Consider the following 22,819-nt stretch of genomic DNA (forward strand, 5'->3'; position numbering starts at 1 on the left):
CTGGTAAGACAGAGACCGGACGCCCAGGTAGTGGATCAGAGCAGGAGGAATGATGGAGAGGACCCCCTCTGCACCTCGCCCTTACATGTGACGAACATGTTCATGGATGTAGGTGAAGAGGCGTCTGCGGTTGTCTGTAAAGTCCAAATGAATCGCACCAGTTACAGTGATTTTACTTTGAAAAACATGATGAGCACTACTCAAAAGGCACCCAGCTGTATGAAATGGGCAAGAGGCTCGATGTCATCAAACACAAAGCAGTTTTGTATTGATTCCCTCAGGAAATGGAAACACCAGTTGTTTTTTTGCTCCACTTGCCTAATAACTGCTAAATTTGGAGCTGCACATGTAAATTACATGCATGTGAAAGACAAGGGAGCCTGGCCCTTTGTGTCTGTGGATGGAAACAAAACATCAGAGTTTCCCACAAGATGCAAACTGCTCGTACGCCTCAAAACAGTCGATCTGTATCTGTATTAACAACTGTACTATCATTTAACTGCAACCAGGACTCTTTCATTTCAAATGCAATGTGCAACACAGTGCACTGTGCACCTGTATAGACAAATACGCTGGAAAACTACATTTCCCGCGATGCCCTGCTCCACTGCAGACCCGCCCCCTTCGTTTGAATGGCAAGTTGTTTGTTTCAGTCCGACCAGCTGCTAACTATTCCAGTCGGAGAGCAAACATGGGGACCAGCAGTCCACTGCTTTCCCATTTAGCAGGTCTGACAAGCCGCGGGAAGCTGGGTAGACAGTCACTTCCGCTTTCACATTTCTTCTTCAAAATAAAGGCACCGGAATAGGAACAGTATAAGGTTAACAATTCATATTCACACATTGAGTTAATCGTCCTGACTTAGCCAGAGGCAGCCCATAGCCTCGAGATTTGAGATGTACAAGAGTGATAAATAATAGTAGTACATTTATTTATTTGTTTATTTATAATTATTTGGATTTTCATGTATGAATTGTTAAGTTAGATTTCATTTTAAATGGAGCAATTCTTTTTAGGAAATTCCTTTGGAAATCCAGACCCACTTATACAAAAACTCTGCTTAAGACAACTAAACGATATTTTCCCCATAATTGTTCGTGGTTGGTACCGTTTCATTTACCAGTACGAGGTCTAAATGTTGTTTCACTATGTTTCTACACTGATATCACTCCTTATTTTATATGTTCACTGTATTATACAAAATAAGCCACTAGATATACACCACCTTTCAACTCAATGGACATAAAACAGAGCCATTATAATCATTTATTGTGAAGTAATTCAGATGGGCCTCTTACAAACAGTTGCTTCGATTGTTGATTAATCTATTGATTATAATCAGTTAATCTTTTGGGCTATAAAATGTCAGAATATAGTCAAAAATGTCCATCACTTCGGTCGGTGACTCAAATACAATGTAAAGATGTGTAAAGACTCCAGTGTTTCCTCCAATGAATGTTCCCTAGCTTGTGTTGTGGGCTTTTATTTTGAAAACCGCCCGCCGGAAGTGAGTGCGGTTCCGTCGCAGGTTTGACAGCAGGTCCGTCTTCACCTCTTTGCTTTCTTTATTCCTGCCTCCCTCTTTCTTTCTCTCTATTTAAAACGCCTTAGCCTGCCGTGTGTGTGCGTGTGTGTGTGTGTGTGTGTGTGCGTGCGCGCTGCGGGAGTGTGTATTTATTTATTTATGCATCTTATTTGAAAGTATCTTTAGGTATTTTTTTTTTTTTTTTTTTTTTTTTTTTTCTCTCCCCACATTTTAGTCGCTCCTCAAATGAGAAGACGTAAAAGATGGAGCTTCATATTTTAGAGCACAGCTTGAAAGTGGCGAGTATAGAGAAGGAGGGGATCCAGGTTTGCACTCACGGATTAATCAAACTCGCCTTCCTGGCCTCCAAAACACGGTAGGTAACTTCACGGACCTGCGATCTGTGTGGAAATTTACAGTGTCATTCATGTAGCTCCTCTGCGCTGGACGTGTTTACTGTCGGGGCACCGCTGTTGTTAACACCACAGCAAACTAACGCCGGCGGCTGCACCTACATGTGTGCTTGTGTTAAAAAAACAAACAAACAAACAAACAAAAAGCATGGGTGTTGTTTTGCTTTTGTGCTGCAGTTTCTGTGCAGTTTGTGTTACTGCAGGAGTCGCTGTGTTATTCTGAGAGCAGCCGTGTGTGTTTGGTCTCTGCCACCAGTTTCCAGGCCTATCCTTGTTCTGTAGTGTCATTTTGTAGCTTTGTGCCATCTGTAGCTGGGTCGACGCCAGTGTGTGTGTGTGTGTGTGTGTGTGTGTGCAGCCTGTTTGTACCTCTATCTATTATAACTTGTAAGTGCATATTCTCTGCCATTCCCCCTCAGGAAACTTTCATTTAAATAGCCCAGCCAGTGGCACAACAGCAGGCCTGTGCACTTGTCAGCTCTGTTGTGCAGTTTTTTATTACCACCACCACCACAGTCTATTAATATAATATTAGCCTAAGCAAATGAGTTCACTTCACTGACACTCCCTGGCTGCTTTACAACAGGATAAGTCAGTCATTAGGTGAACTGGTGATCAGCTGAGCCTCTGTCCTGAGGAGGAGAAGCTACTGATAAAACACAGTTTGCAGATTACTCATTACATGATGTAGTCAAAATTACCCTCTGGATTTGACTAATGATCATTATCACTGTCAATTCGTGTGCAGATTGTTCTTGATTCTAAAATGTCACAAAAAAAACAAACATGGTAGACCAAGTTGGTGTTGATGAGTTTACAGTGGTTATAAAGCAGAGAAAAGCAGCAAATCCTTTACACTGGAGAGGCAGGGAACGGAGAATCTTTCATATTTTTGCTTGAAAAAATGACATAAAAGATAAAGCAACTATCTAAATAGTTGCTCTGTTGAGCTCGACAACATCATTTCATCGCTTTCACCTCCTCTTGTTTGGACGTGTCCCATGTTTGATAACAGATACACACTCTGGGTCATCACCTTGTTCTCTTGTAACCACGTCGTGTCGTTTCTTTTTAAAGCAGCTTTTGGCTCCATGATATTTGTCTCAAACCACGAGAGGCAGAACTTACTGTGTTGATGTAAGTGAGGAAGTAAACACATGATAGATGTGCTGTTGTTTTTAAGCCACATTACTGCAGCTTTGTTATTCCCAGTCATGAGCAACTGCTAAATAAGTAAAAAACCCCTTTGTCCTTGTTCCTCATGGGGCATTTCAGGCTCGTTATCACTGAGCTCTGATGTAAATATGTAGAAATGAAGACGTCAATAATAACAGTGAATATCAGACAAAGACACGTCCATTTGACCTGTGTTTAATGTCCAATAACAGTTGATCTTGTAGCAAAATGCAGATATTGCCTTTGCTAACCTTTCGCAGGGGACATAAAAATGATGCATTCAAGGAGCTGGTCTCAGACCATGTCCAAGTCCACAGTGTGTGTGTTACATTTACTGTCTATGTCCAGCCTGTGTGTTGGTTTCATAGCTGGTTTAACAGGTTTTCATGTCTGGATTTGGGTGTTAACAAGTAAACTGGTAGCTGTAAACAATTGGCTTTGTAGTCCCTGCAACTTTGGCTTTGCGTGTTGAGTTTGTCTTTCTCTGGGTTTTCGTGCCAGTTAAACACTATGAATATATGAGCATCATTTTTGTTAAAGGAAGTTGGAAATGTCAGGAAATTCAGAGACAGAGAAGTAAGAAAAACAAATGAAAGGCTGTTTTTCTTTGATCGGATGAACTCGCACCCTGAGAGGCTCTGTCAAGTTTTCCCAGGCTTAGCTCCACACAAGATCTGGTGTTTGGGGCAGTTTTTCTCTGACGTGGAGCACCTTGTCTGAGGCTGGATGTTTGCGTGGTCATGGCAGCCGTTCATTAATGATTGAGTAACTTCATATCATTTGACTGCAGAACACGAGAGTCCCTTTGATGGCACTGGGTTTGCAGCTAGTTTCCTCTCTCCTCCTTATGCTGTGAAAGCAACAACTTTGCTAACTTTAGTGCCTCCCCCTTGATGAGCCCCCTCAACCGTATACTTTCATCTTACATTGAGTGTTTTGTTGTGCCTCCTGTCTCCAATGAACAAATTATGTGTGCGTGCTTAAGTGTTGAATTGGTGTGTTAAGGTGTTGATTTGTTTTACTCCAGTTCATTTTTCTGCAGTTTTTTTTTTTTTTTTTACATTTTTTATCATCAGACGTCTCATCTTATCTGTCTTGTCAATTTTTCCATGGATTCGCACCAACTCACTGATGTTGATTTAAGAAAAACACAGAAAATGAAGCACAAAGATGAAAAATTAGGAATACAGGAAAACTTAAACCATGCTTCAGGCGTTTCTTTAGAGGAAGAATTAAAACCCAGGATGCTCTGATTTGATTTGGATGCACAATTGTCTACTGGAAATATGTCTTCAAATATAAATAATGCTGAGAACCATTTGAAAAACTTCGCCATTACAGTCCCTGAGTTTCAGTACCAACACAATACTGATGCACTGGCCCAGATGCAGTTCTTCTTTCAGGGCCTTATTTAGGGGAATATCAACTTTTGTTTTGTTTTTTTGCATAAATATCAATCTGCTCAGTGCATCAGTGTTAGAATAGTACTGATCAATATCTATAGATAAAAAGTGAATCAAATGATAATGTGAAAGGTGACAAGCCTACAGAGTGTTTTAGCCTCTTTTAGCTCATTGTTTTGGTTTTCCAGCCAACAAACAAAGCTCTTATCAGCCTGCAGGAGCTCTGATAAACCTGCATCACCAAATTACTGACAGACACCGTTGGTGAGCAACCAGTGAATATAGTGAAATATCTAGTAGTAGTAGTAGCAGTGGAAGTAGTTGTAGGATATTTTTTGAGATCCATTAGGTGGTCAGCACTTGACTCCAAATGAAAACTAATGTTTCTCCATGTCTGCTGGAAGTGTTAATAGCAGCGATGAAGCAGCTTTTAGTTGCTGCAGCTCATCAATTAATCACATCCTTCACCGTTTTTATTGCCTCTTATCACTGCAGCACTTCTTTTAAAATGACTTATTCAAATATTTGTCTTTTATTTATTCAAATTACTTTTTAATATTCCAATTTTAATGTACTTTCATGCCTCCGTAAAGCACTTTGATCTGCCTGGTGTCTGAATGGTGCTTTATAAATAAACTTGTCTTGCCTAATAAGCTACTGTTTGCTAACGACTTCAGGAGGTGATTGTGCAAGTCAGCGATGTATTTTCAGCTTGTTCCTCTGCCACCAGATGTCCAAAACGTTACTGCAACTTAAGCACCTGTTTTTTATCGAATATAATCAAAAGATTGAAAAAGAGTTTCGTAAAATAAAACATGAAATATCGTATCAAAGAGTAAATAAGCCTCAGACTCTGATCAAACATTTGACTCCAACTTCAGATACTTTTTGATACTCGATGCCGCAGATGCATCTCAGTGTCCAAGTCATAAATATAGACGCTCAGCCTTAAGTCGATTCCCTGGGTACGACAGGTGAGGTGTGGTGTATCACACTGCTACTTTAATGTTTTGTACCTCATTCCTCTTCTTCAGGGAACAGAAGTTAAACTCATTTAACATTTCGATTTGAAGATATGAAGATATTTTCCTCATGACAACACGTATCGGATAAATGCAGCTTGTTCACTTACATCAGCTGTTCTCACATCTGTTACATCTGGTCTCAGACTGAATGACTGTTTTGTGAGTTTGTACGAACATGTTTGCAGTGATTTTTCTGGGTTTTTGTGGACGATGTGAGCGGGGTCGAAATACTCTATGTGAGGTCCTTGCATAGACATGCAGGCTAAATGCTCAGTGTCGGGTCCTGCACTGAATCTCTGCAGTGATTCGCTGTTTCATTGTTGATCCGGAAAGACGCTGTCAAAGAATAAAGTAAGTCGTTAAGCAGCGCTCATCATGACACGATCGTGATTATCAGCCCAGGCACGAGACAAAAAAAAATCCAGTGCTCATCATCCTAATGTCCTACATCTACATAACACACTGCAAGTCAAAGTGACACTTGACAGCTCATTTGATTCCAAGAGGAAATGCTGCCGTTTCCATAGAGAGCCCGGCGGACAGCCTTTGTGTTGTTCCCCTGCTGCTGTTCACACCTTACAACCAAATATGAAGTGCGAGCATTCGGTGGCTGGCCTGTAAAGAATGTGATTATCACAGGAGTGTGGTGCATGGTGTTTTTCCAGTGCACCGCTTTCTTTGTGCTTCAGAGAGTCTGCAGGTCGTCATTTCAAGCTGATTTTCTTTTCTAAGCAACCTTTTTAGAACATTTTTAGTTTGGTGAATTAAATCTTGACACTTGGATTTCAGCCAAACAAACGAAGGATAATTATATTGTACAGTATTTTAGAAAAGGGTGAAACCTAACAAAGTGGATTCTGTCATTTGATCAGAAACACAGAAACATTGGTGGGTGTCATTTGAAATATTTTTCAAAGATACTGTTGGAAATATAAAACTTTTTCTACAAAAGCCTGACAAAAGACGTCAAACTTTTAATGTTAAATGTTGAGTAAACACAAGATCTTCAATGAAATAAAATATCAGGATCTGTGTGATGAGAGATCTGCCCACACCAGCCCTCTGCGCTTGACAGTTTGAACTCCTCACAGTCTAATGTGTGCAGTGGAAACTGCTCTTCAGCACCAGTGTTGTTATCGAGGTAAATCTGATATCGGGGTGTATCAGCTGCGTGTTTGTCTTTTTAAAAACGTCTCCTGATCTCTGAGATTCCTCTCACAGTAAGATTTGCCCTCCATTGTGTGGGGAGGTTTGTATTGGAGGCAGAGCAGCACTGTGCTTTATTGATGATTTGGTTATGAGCCCGATATTCAATATAAAATGGTAAGTCAGACGCAGCGTTGTGTCGGTCTCTGCTCTTTCGTGTGAACCTGTCTCCTTATTTCTGCAAACAGACTGTGTGTTGTGAACGCCTCAGGGAGCAGCAGAGGTGAAGGAGTCAGTGCCTGTTAGACTGAACTGAGGCATTAGTCAAGCTTTGTCCACATTTCTTTTTTCTTAATCATGGATTCATCTACTTGATCTCTCCTCTCTCTCTCTCTCCTGTGCAGATGCAAGTTCTTCAGTTTGACGGAGACTCCGGAGGACTACACCATTATCGTCGATGAGGAGGGCTTCAAAGGTGGGCCTCACTTCGCGGATCTTTAAAGTCACTGTGGCAACCATAGATCGGGCGGCAGGGAGAGATCACATTGTGCAATCTCTGAGCCGCTCCACCACCGCGTAGCTTCGGCTGCCAATGTTTGAGCACACTTTGTCATTATGGATGTGAGGCCAAGCTGCCGCTCGCTGTGTTTTGTGGTTGGCTGAGTGAGTGAATCCATGTCATTACACACCCTTTTCCAGGGTGACCCTCCTTGGTTACCCTGGAGACCACAGGCTATTTGTTGCATAACTGGCTCAGGTATTTTCTACTGGTGACTGGCTCTCAGTCTGATAGGGCCGGTTCTCTACTGAAGCTGAACCATGAAACTGAACCGGACTGTGGTGGATATCAGTCTCTGAAACTTCCAAAAGAGAAGAGAAAAATATATTTAAATGTATGTAAACCTTATGTCCACATGCATATGTATAAGGGACAATTAAGCCTGAGCATTGAGCATCAGTCACTGTATCCATTTAAAGCACATAGACTACACTGAAGGTGAGTTTAGCTAATGAGGCAGCTAAGATGTTGTTGATATTAAAAGCTTGTGGTACAATTAGTACAATGCTATTAGATTGAAAGTATTAGGGCTGCAACTAACAATTATAATCGTTATTGATTAATCTGGGGATTATTTTCTTGATTAATCCTCAAAAGTCATTCAAAAAAAATGCACTCAACAACCTCCCAGAGCGATGTCTTTAAATTACCTGTTTTATTAGAACAACATTTTAGAACCAAAAGTTATTTAATTTACTATCGTATGATAAAAGCAGTAAGGACTTCCTCTTGTTTGTTTGCGAGAAGCTGGAACCAGCAAATATTTGGCATTTGAAAAATGACTGAAGGTTGTTACAGTTTCATTTTCTTTCAATCATCTTATTAATTATTCACCTAATTACTGCCGCTCTAACCAGCGTAACCTGTGAGATTCATTATTTTGACTGAGTTGGTGTCTCTGCTCTGAATTCCACTGAGATCATTTGTCAGTTAAAGCCACAAAGATGACGAGTGAAACAATGTGGTTTTACAGTAGCTGGAGAAGAGGAGTCATCAAGTCAGTAAACTGACTCAGTAACATCTGCTCAAGACATTAAAGAATAGCCACCACACGCTACTGGTCATTTCTCCACCTCCCAGTACAGCTGCAGCAGCAAAACCCCTCAGTCTCTTTCTTATTCCCTTTATTTTTCATTTGTAAGATGAACAATGTTCTGTTTCTTCTCCCCACAGTTACATAGTATTAAATATAAGTTTCTGTATGTTTTTTTTCTTTGACTGTATCTTTCATTCCTGCTCAGTTTAGTCAAACAGGAGTAAGCTCCACCGTCTAGACAGGAATTTACCAGGACACAGTCTGGTTCTGCTGCTCTGTCTCTGACTCTAACATGAGGTGGAGAAATAATATTGTATTTCCCATAATTCCAGGTGTTTACAGCATCAGAAACAGTGCTCAGTATTTCTTAAAACAAATGTATCAGCACTAAAGATGGAAAAACAGGAACTAGAAGACATAAAAAATGAGGAACAGTCTTTACTCATTGCTCTCTTTACGTACCCAGTGTCTTTTCTGTCACCTGAGCATTTTTTCCAGGAAAGAGGCAGCAGACACCAGATGTTTAAACAGCTACAGTAAATAGTTTCATAACTGGCTTCAGGTTAAGTCCCTGTTGTGCATTATAAACACAACTGTGTGTTACAGCCTGTGTGATACATCTTTCTTTGTGTTGTGTGTAAGTAGAAATCTCCTCTTCTCGAGGTTTGTTGGTGAGTTTTGTGACAGAGCGGCTACAGACGTGTTCGTCCACTCCACCTCTCTCTGACACGACTGTCTGTCCTTTCCCAGAGCTGCCACAGTCGGAGCACATCAGTGTTGCTGATGCCACATGGTTGGCGCTTAACGTGGTGTCCGGAGGTGGCAACGCTTCCAATTCGCAGCCCATCGGAGTCACCAAAATCGCCAAATCAGTCATCGCGCCGCTGGCCGACCACAACATCTCTGTTTTCATGCTGTCGACGTATCAGACGGACTTCATTCTGGTGAGTGTGGATGACTGCGTTCCACTACTACTTCTGTGTCATGAAACATCTGCAACATGATCAGTAGATAGAAAACATGTGCATCACAGGTTGAACCAGGTCCCAGAATTAATTAGAGTTGGTCTCATTATGTCCTGCAGGCTTGAAAGACAAGGCAGCATAAGTTTATATATCTATGTACAGCATCTTTTAACAACAAGGCAACTCAAAGGGCACTTCATAAGACATAAAAGGCACTGAGACAAGATATTAAAGAAACCCAGGAAATATAAAAGACACATTTAAATTGGATTTAAAGAGTGAAATAAAGAAAAAAAAAATGCTGAAATAGAATAAAACAGATAAAACCAGAGAATAAAAATGACAGTGCAGTTGTAATTGAAAGTTTCGGGTGTCCACTGCGCCTCTGTGTGTTCACTGATAACTGTGTGTGCTTTATAATGGATGAAATAATACAATATTCTTGAGGCTGCTTCACAATAAAGGCCATCCCACGTTTCGCCGGTTGAATGCTTTTAATGTGAAGCTTTGGTGCAGCTGTAGGAGAGAGAACAGTAAAGTCTGAGGTTTTTATCTTATAGATGAAATTACAAACAGTAACACCCACTTATATACATGCATCATTTCCTGTAACTCCCTTCTGTGTGTGTGTGTGTATGTGGAGATAATTTGAATCCCACTAACAATGAAAACTGTTGGATATCACAGAGGAGACCATGAACATTATTAAAGACAGGTTTGATTTCATTAAAATCTTAAGAATTATTTAAGAGGTTTAAGATGATCATCTACAGTCACATATTATTATACATTTTTGCAGGGGTGATTTAACATTTACATTTAATAATAAATCAATTGAGTGAATCAACAAAACAAAACTAGACCAAGAAGAAAATCCACTTTGCCAAACAATAGCAAATAATGCAATGCAATACAACCTTGGACAAATTTGATCAGAACTTAAAGCCAAGTTTCTTGTTTTGTTTCACTTCACATTTGTCATCGAAGGCAGTTTGAAAGCCAATCATATCTGTTTAAGAGCTGGCAGCACTGCTTTTTATTTGTCTATTATGTAACCACTGGCAACACGGCAGTTTACGGCCACATGCCCGACATGAAAAAGCAATAACCTTGGATATAACGTCCCCTCCACAGCCTCACTTCCTTCGATTTAGGAAGAAATCCTCGCTCATACTGAAGCATATTTGGGCACAGGGAGTCTTTTTTTTTTTTTTTATTGCCTTGCTTTAGCGGAAAAACAAGGTCTGCTGAGCAGCTCTGGCATGTTTATGAAAATGAAAGAAAAAAAAAAAACAAACCCTGTGTCGATGCTGGTAATCTGTTACGTAAAGAGGGATCAGCAGCTCAGCCTCTTTCTGGAATCCCAGGTATCATACCCGGGCCTGTTTCCTGTCTCGACACCGGCTGCTCCTGCCCACAATCCTAATTACTGGTGTATCAGATAAAACGAGGCAAAAACCTGCCGCCTTCACCCAGTCGCCCACACCCACCACCCATCCTCTACTCACACTGTGTCGGATTGTGTTACAGAATCTCTGAGCAAACCAGCTTAAGATGTGTGTGTGTGTGTGTGTGTGTGTGTGTGTGTGTGTGTGTGTGTGTGTGTGTGTGTGTGTGTGTGTGTGTGTGTGTGTGTGTGTGTGTGTGTGTGTGTTTTTTCCACTGTTAGGATCTTTTGTGTTACATAAAGCGGTAAAGCCTGACCCAAATGATGAATGCACTCATTTAGACGGAGCCATAAGTATCCAGACTGAGGCAAGCCGCTCAGAGCAGCTACACACCCAACTTTACCCTCCACACACACACACACACACACACACACACACACACAGAAACATTCACCCTGGATAAAGAAACACTCTAATAACTAACTCCAATGTAAATGTACTTCACCAGCTCCACCTCTGTATCAAGAACAATAGATTTTGTTGAGAGACAACAAAGGCTTCATCTATTGATTCAGGTCAAAATGAATCTCCTGTCGATGAACACGGCTCGGTCACCAGGTTCGGAGCTGCATGACAACTAAATAAAAAATCTGTGTTGTATTAACTGCTCACAGTTTTACAGTAACTTCAGTTGCCATTTGAAAAAAGTATTTTTATTATGAAAAGCCAATGGATTACAAACGAGACTGTACTGCAAAATTAATTAATATCGTTACAATCATGTTTTTTAAATAATAACTACATAATTTATGAAATGTTTAACCCTTTGAAACAGTCTGGTTTACTTCATAGAGCTTTTTGTCTAAATGACCTCTGTAACATTTCAAGGTGTTCTGTAGACATCTGGGGCCAGACGCTTAAAACTGTAGTAGATTCATGACTAAAACTATGTGTACGCACCAAACCAGAAATATACTTACACTTTCTTTTTGTCAGAATTATAAACAGGTGCGTACACGATTCATTTTTATAAATCTCACTCATTGAGAAATTGGAAATTGTCATTTCCACCCCCACAATCAACCACACACTCCCTTAATACAGCAGTTTGCAGACAAAAACACTGTCAGTGCTACAAGTTATCAGGCACAGCACAGAAAAGAACAACAAAAAAGAAACACAACTTCACAGATTGTTGGTTGGATCACAAACAGCAGCTCATCAGTAAACTTAAATGCAATAACTCCAACTGTAAAGTCCTGATTTACTCTTCACTTCATCTGTCGGGACTGGAGACGTCTTAATCAGGCTCCAGACAGGCGTAAGACTATATTGGCAAATATTGAAATAGTATGGAGACAGTTTACAGAATTCTTCACAATAATAAATGAGTAAATAATATTAAACATTTACTGTCATTTACTTTCCCATGGTGCATTATTCCACCCGTCAGTGACAGAGAGGGTTGATGTAACAATCCGTCAGTCTGTCCTTTCTTCCATCCACTTGTCTGTGCAGCTCTGCGTCCACAGTGAGACGACTGGCCCGACTGTGGTGAAATTTGATGTAAATATTTCTCCAGCTCTGCTGTCACCACTTTGCTCCGAGACAAGAAATCTCCAAAAGTGATTTCCATGAATATAAATCTAAGGTTCCCTGAGGATGAATCTGAATATTTCGACCTTCAGTTTCCACCTGTACATAAGACACATTAGAAGCTATGATGCGTATAAAATGAAAAATGCTCATGATGGAATTAAATTTCATTGTTTTAGGAAAATAATTTTGATTCTAAATGTACCTTTACTTTGGTGACAAAACTAAATTCAAAACTGTTTCTCCTGTAACTTCAGACAGATTCAGTTTATTTCAGCACTGTAATGACGTTTAATTGTCTTGGTCTGTTTGTATTTTATTTTATTGTATTTCACTCCGTTCTGCTTGAAAAGATTTCATTTTCCTCTTCATTGTGTTTTTAAATGTTGCTCTGATGAACATAATGCGTTTCTTCAGCACTTTGAGTTACGGCTGTGTTTGACAGGTTCTACACAAAGTAAACTTGTCTTGCTGTATCTCCCGGCCTTGTTGAGGCCGGTGTTACACCGTTTGTGTTCTTGTGGTAAACCTGACCCTGAAGGCTCTGCTCTTGATTAGCTGCAAGCTGCAGTAAACAGCCTCTGACCTCAAACCAGCCTGAACATGAAGAATTGCAACAGAGGCACAGATATACTTCTTACTTTCTCCACCTATGTTAAACTCACACTGCAGCTACAAGCTGTGTTGAGAATACACAATTTCTCTCTGTGTCTCTTCTATGTGCAAAACATGAATAGTCTCAGTTTCTGGAGCCGTTCTGACAAAAGTCTGTTTTTGTTTATGTTTTTGTCGTCAGGTTCGAGAGCGAGACCTGCCGATGGTCATGCACACGCTGTCTTCCGAGTTCACTTTGCTTCGGGTGGTCAACGGGGAGACTGTAGCTGCGCACAATCTGGGAGTCACCAATGGATTTGTAAAGCCAAAACTTGGTAGGTGCAAACAGTTATGTCTGTATTTTTTTATATAGAAGCAATATTTAGAAAAATTATGACATGCAGGAAACAAACAGTCTAAATATTTTCATGCTATATCACAGTAAAGATGCATGTACTGAAACAGCAGAGTGGTTCTCGACACTGGTTCGAGCCACACATCAACATCTGTTCTGCATCAAAATTCTTGCTGAGAGATTTCACTGAATGTAATTTACACTTATGAATAAACATCATCACCTACATTAGGATTGTTCTTGTCCCGGGGTGTGCATTCACCTTGCATCACACTCTCTGCATATGACCAAATGTGGATTACCTTTCAAATTTTATTGCAGCACAGTACTCACATATTGCATTTTATAAGAAGTATTTGCTGGAGGGGCAAACTGGGCAGAGTGCATATCACTCAGGCTCAGTCCCTTAGTGACTGTTCCTATCACATTAAAGGCTAAAACTGCCCAGAACATAACTTTAAAAGTCCAAAGTATTTGCTAGATGTATTCAGACTCATGTGTTCAGTCTGTACTGGTACAGAAACTATGAGTCAAAACTAAGTTGCACAGTTTGTAGTTGACACCATAATCCAAAGTAAGTAGTAAATTTGTTTAGGAATGTTTTTGTAATCGTGAGGTACCTCCAATCCCGGTGGACCGGCACTGCACACATTGTTTGCACTTCTTATCACATCTGTTTAGAGCTTGAAAGTTGGAAAAAGCTGTTTCACAAAACAATCTTTGCACCAGGGTCACTCACCAGCTTCTCCTCGACCTTGAAGATGATCAAACTTTATATTTTCTACGCACTTATATGACGTCTTGTACATGTTTGTTTTGAAGTTTGACATAACAGCTTTCACAAATATGATGAGACTTAATGCTCATTGTTTCCATATAGAGCTTTTATTAAGGTGCTCCTTAGTCACATTGCTGCTGTTTTATCTTTTTTGTTTTTCAGTGCCCCGTCCCATCATTCACCCTTTATCCAGTCCCAGCAACATGTTCTGTGTGACCAGCCTGGACCCAGACACACTGCCCTCTGTAGCCACCCTGCTCATGGACGTCATGTTTTACTCCGGAGGGTAAGAATCGGCTTGCACTGTTTTAAAACACAAAGGCTTTTTATTTGTGTGACAACTCTGAGCTGAAATTATGGGATTTACTGTATGAAGCAGCTTTTTAAGGATGCATGAGTCAGTTGTTAGATGTTACCCACAATAACCCACTTGAACTGAGAGAAGATTAACCACAGAGGAACAATAACAAAAGACATTTATTCACATATTCCTCATGTTTGCCTTGTTTTCAGCTTTTTTTAGGACTTAATTGTATCTCCAAGCTACCAAACAAGGAAGCTCATTTGCTTTTTTTTGTAGTTGTTGTGTTGAAAGTAATTAACATTACTTGAAGTAGAGTGCCTTTTAGCCACATTAGCAGCAGGACTCCTGTGATGCAATAAACTGAATTGCATTTATGGTTCTCTGCATTTATCTATGAATTAGTATGAGTGTTTCTTACAGTAGCTGCTGTCCACAGCTGCTTTACACTGTGTGAAAAGCTTCTCCTTCAGCTGCTGCCATCTGAAGGCAGCAGGACACAAATGTTAATAAATCTGCAGCCTCTGATTTGAGAAGTGCTGCCTCAGAGTCCACTGTCCGCTGTGTTAACCTTCCTTAAATCCCATGGACCAGGCCGCTACAAATAACCCCACACACCTCCATTGATCCTGTGTGTTATTACCTCTTCTCCAACTTTCTTTTTGGCAAACGTGGAGTTTTTCTGTTTTATTCTTGAAATGCATAACGGTGCAAAAGCTGTCACGTCACATTTTATGGTATAATGTGACCATTTATGACGTACGATAGAGTTAAAACATAAATAAAACTGTTTATTTCTATCATTGTTGTATGAACGACGTGTGTCCTGCTGCTCTGCACCGTCCAGACAACAGCATGATTTTCTTGAGAAGCATCTTTTCATATGTTGAGCTGCTGTTGTCATGTGTCTCTGTGTTTTCAGACCAGTGTTGTGAGCTGCTGAGAGTCTATGTATTTATCTGTGTTCCACCTCAGTCTCAACCTTTTGCACTTTGCACTGCTGCACCTACATGAACAAAAATAGCAGGGGTGCGTGGAGGTGCCCACACAGTCCGTGAGCCCAGGACCTAACATCCTGGACCTGTTGTGCTTCTGATGTAAAATAGTGTCCTTCAGATTATTTTATATCCCCTTGTATAAAACGCTACATGTCAAGGTTAAAAATCTATCCATAGCCAGCATAAGCTCTCACCTTTAATGTAATGAAATGTATGGAACTTAACCAGACATGACTGTTAGTGGGGCTGCTCACAGGATACAGGAAGTGTGTTTTCTGCATCACCAGTCCAACCACACTGCGGTGTTGTCCTTTCCTTTTCCAGACCGAAAGAGCCTGGAGCGTCCAGCGAGGACTCCAGCCACATCCGCTTCTTCTCCTTCTCCCTGATCGAGGGCTACATCTCTCTGGTCATGGACGAACAGACAACTCAAAGGTTGGAGTAGAAGAAAACATCTGTGATACAACAGTAACAACACAACCACACTCGTTCTTTCAAGATGTTGTTTCCTTTTAGGACAGACGAGGCTGGGGCATGATGTTTGTGCAGAGAGAACAAATTTCTGATTGTTGTTTGAGGGAGTGATTAGGTTGTTGCTAAGCAATAACAGCAGTTAGATATATACGATGTACTTAAGTCACAGTGGCTTTCGGTCTGACTCATTTATTCTCTGCTGTGCCCCCCTCCACCCCTTTGCCATAGTAGACTCTAATTAAGCAGGAGGACTAAAGAAACCTGAGCAGATGCAGATCCCATGTGGCTGCTCCTCTATTAGCACATCTGATCATCGCTGTCCATTCATAACTGATTTATCCTTTATATGGGTCAGTAATGACTTTAAGCCATGTGGAGGTAAAGTAATAATTGGACCAAACTTTCATTATGTTTTTTTTAAGTTCATATTTTCTTGGTGCAGCATGTAGGTCAGCCTTGTCCCCACGTTTATGTAAGGCCTAATGTGTTGCCTTAAAGGAATAGGTCACCCATTTCCCTCCTCTTTACGGTGGCTCTGATGCAGTGCAGCTGGTTGGACAGTGGCAGCAGAATTTACCTGCTGCTCTTCATGTGTTTGGCTTCCATTGCTGGACGGTTAATTGTCAGCTTCTCGTGCTGCACTTCCACACAGTGTCTGTACCGACTGTGCCAGGGGTCAGCCGTTTGTTACCTACAGTAAAACAAAGAGGTGCTTTAAAGTAGAGTCAGGCACTGGTTGGCAACCACTTGAATGTGAAAATCTCCCAGAAACTTTATGTAAAATAGATGATTTATTGATTTAATGTTGACTGTAGGAGTTGAAGTCCAGCCGAAATGAAACTGCATCTCTCTCTGCTGCAGGACACAGATGTGCTGTCAGTGAGAAGTTTCTATTTTATAGTTTCTGGTTTCATGATCGACCGTTTGTGCATTAATCACTCAGAGAGCTGTGGTTGTTTATTAATGCCTGCAGAGAAATTGTTTGCACATGACCATTGAAATAATTTTTGTTTTGAGCTGCCTTTGAAACATCGCCTTTGTATCACCAGCTAACGGTGTCTGCAGACAACAGCAACATCACAACACAATAAGGCCACAGACTTTAAAGTGCTACGTAGCACATGTTTCGTTCTGCACATTAGGCAAACAAAGAAACAGGTGCTCTGCTAATGTCAGTTTGCAGGATGGATAGCTAATTAGTCAGTTGTGGCAGATTTGAAAAACAGCTGCAAATGTCAGAGTCAGTTTCGATGCTAAATGTTATTGTCCGTATTCCTGAGCACTACTTTTGACAAACCTCAGCTTGTGAGCCACAGTTATCAGCACAGGACTGTTTGCATTGTGTCTTGGGGTCTTTGCCACTGCAGCTGTCAAACATGCGCATCGGCAAACCCACTCAGAGTCTCTGGGGCTAATGTTCACGTCATATCATTTAAACTGTAATTTACCACCAGCCAAGTGGCAAAAACCATTAACGTCTGACTGGACTGATAATTCTGAGTCTGGGAATATTTCTGACACCAACCGCAGTCTCCCACTTGATGAAAAGAGCAACAAACTTGTTAACAAGCTGTCAGCTGCAAGTGCATCACCACTGCTAGTTACATCAAAATAAGATCCTATCTCACTAATACAGTGGATTCAGTTACAGAATCAGCAGATTTAAGCTTATAACCTGGTGTGACTACAAGGTTAGCATTATGGCTAACCACCTTAGAATAATGCATCTCCCAACATATTTTATTTGCTCAATAATAAAAAATATTGAAATAAATGTAAAAATCACAATTGATTTCAGTTGAATTTTTAGATTTTTATTCTATCTCATAAACCAAAACTATAATATTTATTTACTGCTTTTTATACTTTAAAAAAAAAAACACACACACAAAAAAAAAAACTTCTGTATTGACCATTAATTTGTTAATTCCTTTGTTCTCTTAAAGGTTTCCAAACAACGTCCTCTTCACCAGTGCTTCTGGTGAGCTTTGGAAAATGGTTCGGATTGGAGGACAACCTTTAGGATTTGGTGAGCGACATTTTTATTGTCTTGTTTTGTTTGACTTTATTTTGCTAGAAGGATAGTTAGACGTAGCCAGTACAAGGTCATATGATGACACAGTTTATTGTCACAGTATCAGTTAAATAAATACACACATTATTGATAGTATTGATGGTAGAGATGCTGCAGAGCGTCGTCACAACCTGAGCTTGGTGTTTTCATGTGCGGTCCACAGCTCTGATGCATTGTTTCCAACCCACCTCCAGAGAATTGACTGCAGTGACTCCAGCTCTCAGCAGCAGTTAGCATCAAATTAAACAACTGTTTTCAGCTGTCAGGATCAGAGTTGGTGTGATGACTCTGAAAATAAATCTGTTCTGCTGGTGTTAATTTGCTCTGCCTGCCTGTGTGTTACAAAGAGGCAGCTAAGGCAGGGAATTCATACAAGTGTTTAGAATTTAAACATAAGTAACCAGCACTTGTTTTTCAATGAAGAAAGTTGACAACAATTCCCTGTTTAAGTCATGAGTAACTTTCTCAATATGTTAAAGTGACACATGTTCAGTACAGAAGCTCTGAAAGGCAAGTTGTTTTTTTTTTGACTGTGAAATTCTGTTTTCACAGATGAAGGAAAAATATTTGAAAAATGTTCCTGGCAAAATAAATAAAAAATTCACTTGCTTTTCAGTGCTTCCGTAGTTCAGGTTGTGCAAATGTCATGATGATTTACCCTAAATGCCACATTAATAACGTGTCAGTTTTGGAGTTTGCACTTGTGGAACATTGGATAACATATCTTCTGCTGCTATGTCTGTATAAGTGCAGGATCGGGACCAGGAGCTTCACTAGTTGAATTAGATAAAAGCTGAAAATGATGGATAAATGTTGGAATATCCAACCTCTGCTGCTCAAAGTGGCAGCAGCTCAACAGCAAGTTTGATCAAACCCCCAGGAAACAAAAAAAGAAAAGAGAGAAAAGGAAAAACCTCCTCTGAAAACCCACAATTCCAGAAACACTGCATTGTATTAAATAATTATTTTAACAATACCCACTTTCAATTAACAGTTTAAAATAACATCCAGTTGAAAATCTATTCAGAAGAACGCATTTGATTTGACAGCTGGCGTTGCTGAAAGGGAGCTGATCTGACAGGGCTGTGGGTTGGGAACCGCTGCTGTGCTGCCTCACCGCTCATTAATCAGCCAGTGAAACAGTGAATGAATTACAGCAACAGTTTGTGTTGCTTTTGTTTGTTTTGTTTTTCTGCAGATGAGTGTGGTATCGTGGCTCAGATATCAGAACCCCTGGCAACAGCTGACATTCCAGCTTACTACATTAGTACCTTCAAGTTTGACCACGCCCTGGTAAGAAAGGCCCCTCCCAATAATTCTGATTCAACCCTGCATATATGCTGTAGAGCTGCAACTGTTTTATAATATTATGCTGCAAATCAATTACTATTTTTTCAAGCAGAAACATTTGATGGTTCCAGGTTTTTCAATTATGAGGATTTCCTGCTTTTTCTTGTCTTATTATAGTAAATATTTTTTTTTGCGTTTTGTACAAAACAAAACATATGATGACATTATTTTGGGCTCTAGACAATTTTGATTGACAACCCAATAAAAAAATTTAATTGACAAATCGATTGATGATTAAAAAAAGTGAAAGTAAAGCCAGTTAACTGCAGCTCCACCATGCTGCTGTCGGATGGTTATAAAGCCTTGTGTCTTCTCCAGGTTCCTGAAGAAAACATCCAAAGTGTGATCGGAGCTCTGCGGACCGAGAGCACGGCGCAGTGAAGGAAAAAACCACGGAAACGACCGTTTTCAAAGTCATTTCGTTCAAACGTTTATCATGTCCAAAAAGTGCCAAGAGCTTATTAGCGGACTACTGTGGACCGGCTCTGATAGCAGGAAGGGATCTAAGCACAGAGTGTGGGTGGAGTTTGGTGGGATGGGGTGTGACGGTGCGATAGGGGATTGCCTTTGTTACTTGATCATTTTCTTTACCCTCACCCCTCCTCGATGCCCTCCACTGCCTGCTCTGGTAGTTGATGCTTTAGTTTACCAGACTGAATATGTTTCTTTTCCTCTCTAAAGCTGCTTCTTCCCACTCCCTGACCCTCATGAGCACCATACTGTATTAGTTACATAATTCCTCTCATGGAAGGATGACGAATGTACTCTCAAAAACGAAAGAAATATTATATATAAAGCTCTCCTTTTTTTTTTTTTTTTTTGGTTTTTGTTTGGTTTTTCCACAGGTCATTTTTCTCAGTGCCAAGATGTTTGAATGCCTAAACCGATGCCTTTGTCAAAATACTATACGTGTGCAATTGAAGGAGACGATGTCGGAGGCGGCCAGCGATGACAAACAGCCTGGTTGAGTCATATGGTGTTTTTTTTGCTTTCAGTAGCTGTCGAACGTGTTTTGATTACAGCGATGAGCTGACTGAGTCCCTTCAGACTTAGATGTGAAATTCAGATGCTTAGTCTGGTGAAACATGAAGTGAATCCGAGATGTTGTTGAGGAATGAATCTTTTAGTGCTTTGATATTTGTTATATGCATTCACACTGTGAGCAACCTGCTCGACGGGTCAAACAGAATCAGCTGTTTTAAACAGACAAATCTTGGATGTTTTTAAATTGATTCTTTAACTAGCAAACACACTTTATGCAGCATTGATCACCGACTTACGGCCTGCACTCAGATCAGTTTAATAAACGATTATTTGATGTGGAAAAATTAATCTGTGATAATTTTGAAGATATTATTATTAATAATTAATAATTATTGAAATTGTCCTTTAGGTTAAAAGATTTTGGTGATAAAAATATTTTTCCTGTTCCCTGTTTGATACAGTAAATTGAAACTAGATGATTTGGCGTAAACTCTGATGCATTCATCAATTGTCTAATATTTTGGTTTATGACCAAATACCTGCAAAACTAATGATGTCACCAACAGCTCAACTTTCTTTTTAGTGCTATTTAGCACATAAACCTACCAACACTAGCATAGTAGACTTTATAAGCTGCTTCTGTAACATTGCACTGTTAGCATATAAGCAACCACTACCAGATCAGCCACTACCATTTTTACATTTACTTCACCACAACTGCATCAAACAGAGAATCAAAAGCAAACTTTTGAATTTACTTTTTATCCATCGTACAATTTGGTTTTCTTTACGATGAGCAATACAGCAAATACACAGAAACACAAGCGCTGCTTTAGACTCTTAGTCTACTTTTGTATTGTACTGATTAATCGTAAAATATATCAATTAGTCACTAAAATAAACACGTTCTTAATGGCCTATATTTAGTCTGGCACTAAACAACTAGTTGTGACTTTACAGAGTGTTCATCAGGGCAGAAAACAACTGTCACTATTAAACTGTTAATATCATGAAAAAAATGAAGTAAAATAAATAATTACCATACAAATCATATCATTATAACAGGATCTATCAATGGGTACAGTACAAAATGGTTTTATAAAAAGGTTTGTGATCCCTTTGCTTCATTCAGTCCCAGATATGTTACAATGGATTGTTCAACACTTTCTATTTCTGCCCAATACTTGCATATAGATCACATTAAGATCAATTGATAAAGATATTATCATTAGTTGTTGTTGCGTTTTTTGAAATTTGCTTATTCACTATTTTACTGAGAGTAAGATGAGAGAATTGATACCACTCTCAGATGATATGATTATCTTAGCTTAGCATAAAGACTGGAAGCAAGGGGAAACAGTTAGCCTGGCTCTGTCCAGAGCTCAAAAATATACATACGAGCACCTCTAAAATTTAATTATTAATTAACATCTTGTATCTTGTTTGTTTAGTCTTGACACAAACAGAAACATAAAATCGGCATATTTTGGTTTTATGGAGAGTCACATGCTCTCTTTCTGGCCGAATACTTTCTGGGAGCAGTGACTTTCCAGAAACACACAGCTAATTTTCAATAACTATTTAACACGATGGTTTTCATTTAAATGTGCATCTGATGGAGGTGTCAGTGTTTCTGGTCCTTTTACATGGCCTGATGATCGAGTTGCTCACAGTGTGACCCCGCAGTAAAAACCTGACAATAAATGCAATAACGGAAATGTTTGCATCTGCAGTAGTAAGAAATTACTGAGCCACTTTGACAATGTAATGACAGTGCAAGTGTGCTGAGCATAAGCTACGGTTCACACAGGGGAAGGAACGTTTCCGTCACAGCCCTGGTGTCCATTTAGGTCTTGAAGCTGCCCCCTCCCCTGCCCCCAGTCTGCACTTTAATGCAGGTCCCACCCCCACAGGCCTGCTGTAATGATGTGAAAACGGGGAGGGTATTTACTTTAGAAAGATCCTGTCCAGATGGGGAGATTTCTGTTGGTCTTAAGCATTTGGTGATAATGTTTTCTTCTTTTTTTTTCTTCTTTTTCTTTCATGATACCTTGCACCTAACAGCAACCTTTCTTCTGATCACTCTTGATTAGTAGAAACCCTGTATTTATCAGTGTTAATACATGAGGAAGGCGACATTTCTTCTGATTCCATTTCAAAGAGAATGTTAAAAGCTTTTCATTTGGAGCTTCTTGTGTGGAAAAAAATAAATAAACAAGCTTTTTTTTTGAGCTTGACGTGTGTTTGGTTTTTACCCTTGTGTCATTTTCACTGGCTTTACTTACCAACATGGATTTTCCTCTCCCGCTTACTTGCTCCTGATGAGATCTTTAATCAGTAAACTGGGGACGTCTCTGCCCAATTCGGTCCTCAGAGCATCCAGATTAACTGTGAATCAGATTATTGAATCAGACTTTCTGGCATTTGAAAATAAAACATTGGCCTGAAATATAATCTTTGACTTAATATAATCCGGGAACATGAATATCAACTTGCATTGGTCCATTTTCTACTCTGCAAATATCATCAGCTAACAAGCAGAGCTGGATCCATGGTTAGGGAACAGTAGTAGGATTTTCAAGGTTTGGTAACAGATGGGGAAAAAAAACAATACAGCATAATACAAATTGCATGTGAAAGATCATCTGCCCAGTCATCTCGTGCCTATAATAACCTGCC

General features: G+C 39.9%; 1 protein-coding gene across 2 annotated transcripts; it reads left to right on the forward strand.

Moving 5' to 3' along the window:
* The first annotated feature begins 1,501 nt into the window (after window positions 1–1,501).
* Window positions 1,502–22,368, forward strand: castor2 (cytosolic arginine sensor for mTORC1 subunit 2). 2 transcript variants are annotated; one of them, XM_071506122.1, is made up of 10 exons: window positions 1,502–1,540; window positions 1,761–1,901; window positions 7,093–7,163; window positions 9,034–9,227; window positions 13,029–13,161; window positions 14,122–14,245; window positions 15,583–15,693; window positions 17,679–17,761; window positions 19,005–19,099; window positions 19,475–22,368. In XM_071506122.1, the coding sequence occupies exons 2-10, from the start codon at window positions 1,789–1,791 to the stop codon at window positions 19,535–19,537; spliced, it is 987 nt and encodes a 328-aa protein (XP_071362223.1). In that variant the 5' UTR covers window positions 1,502–1,540; window positions 1,761–1,788; the 3' UTR covers window positions 19,538–22,368. The 2 variants fall into 2 exon arrangements, with proteins under 2 accessions (XP_071362223.1, XP_071362222.1); XM_071506121.1 differs by having other exon boundaries at window positions 1,518–1,901.
* Window positions 22,369–22,819: the final 451 nt, after the last annotated feature.

Source organism: Trachinotus anak, unplaced genomic scaffold (assembly GCF_046630095.1).
Source record: "Trachinotus anak isolate AG129_WGS33_773 ecotype Australia unplaced genomic scaffold, CSIRO_AGI_Tana_v1 ptg000020l, whole genome shotgun sequence".
Taxonomy (NCBI): domain Eukaryota; kingdom Metazoa; phylum Chordata; class Actinopteri; order Carangiformes; family Carangidae; genus Trachinotus; species Trachinotus anak.

Bases quoted from the DNA above. Each gene is read 5' to 3' on its own strand.
- castor2 (XM_071506122.1), top strand. From the start codon at position 1,789: ATGGAGCTTCATATTTTAGAGCACAGCTTGAAAGTGGCGAGTATAGAG. The intron at 9,228-13,028 runs GTGAGTGTGGAT...TTTTGTCGTCAG, and splicing joins ATCAGACGGACTTCATTCTG to GTTCGAGAGCGAGACCTGCC. The intron at 15,694-17,678 runs GTTGGAGTAGAA...GTTCTCTTAAAG, and splicing joins GACGAACAGACAACTCAAAG to GTTTCCAAACAACGTCCTCT.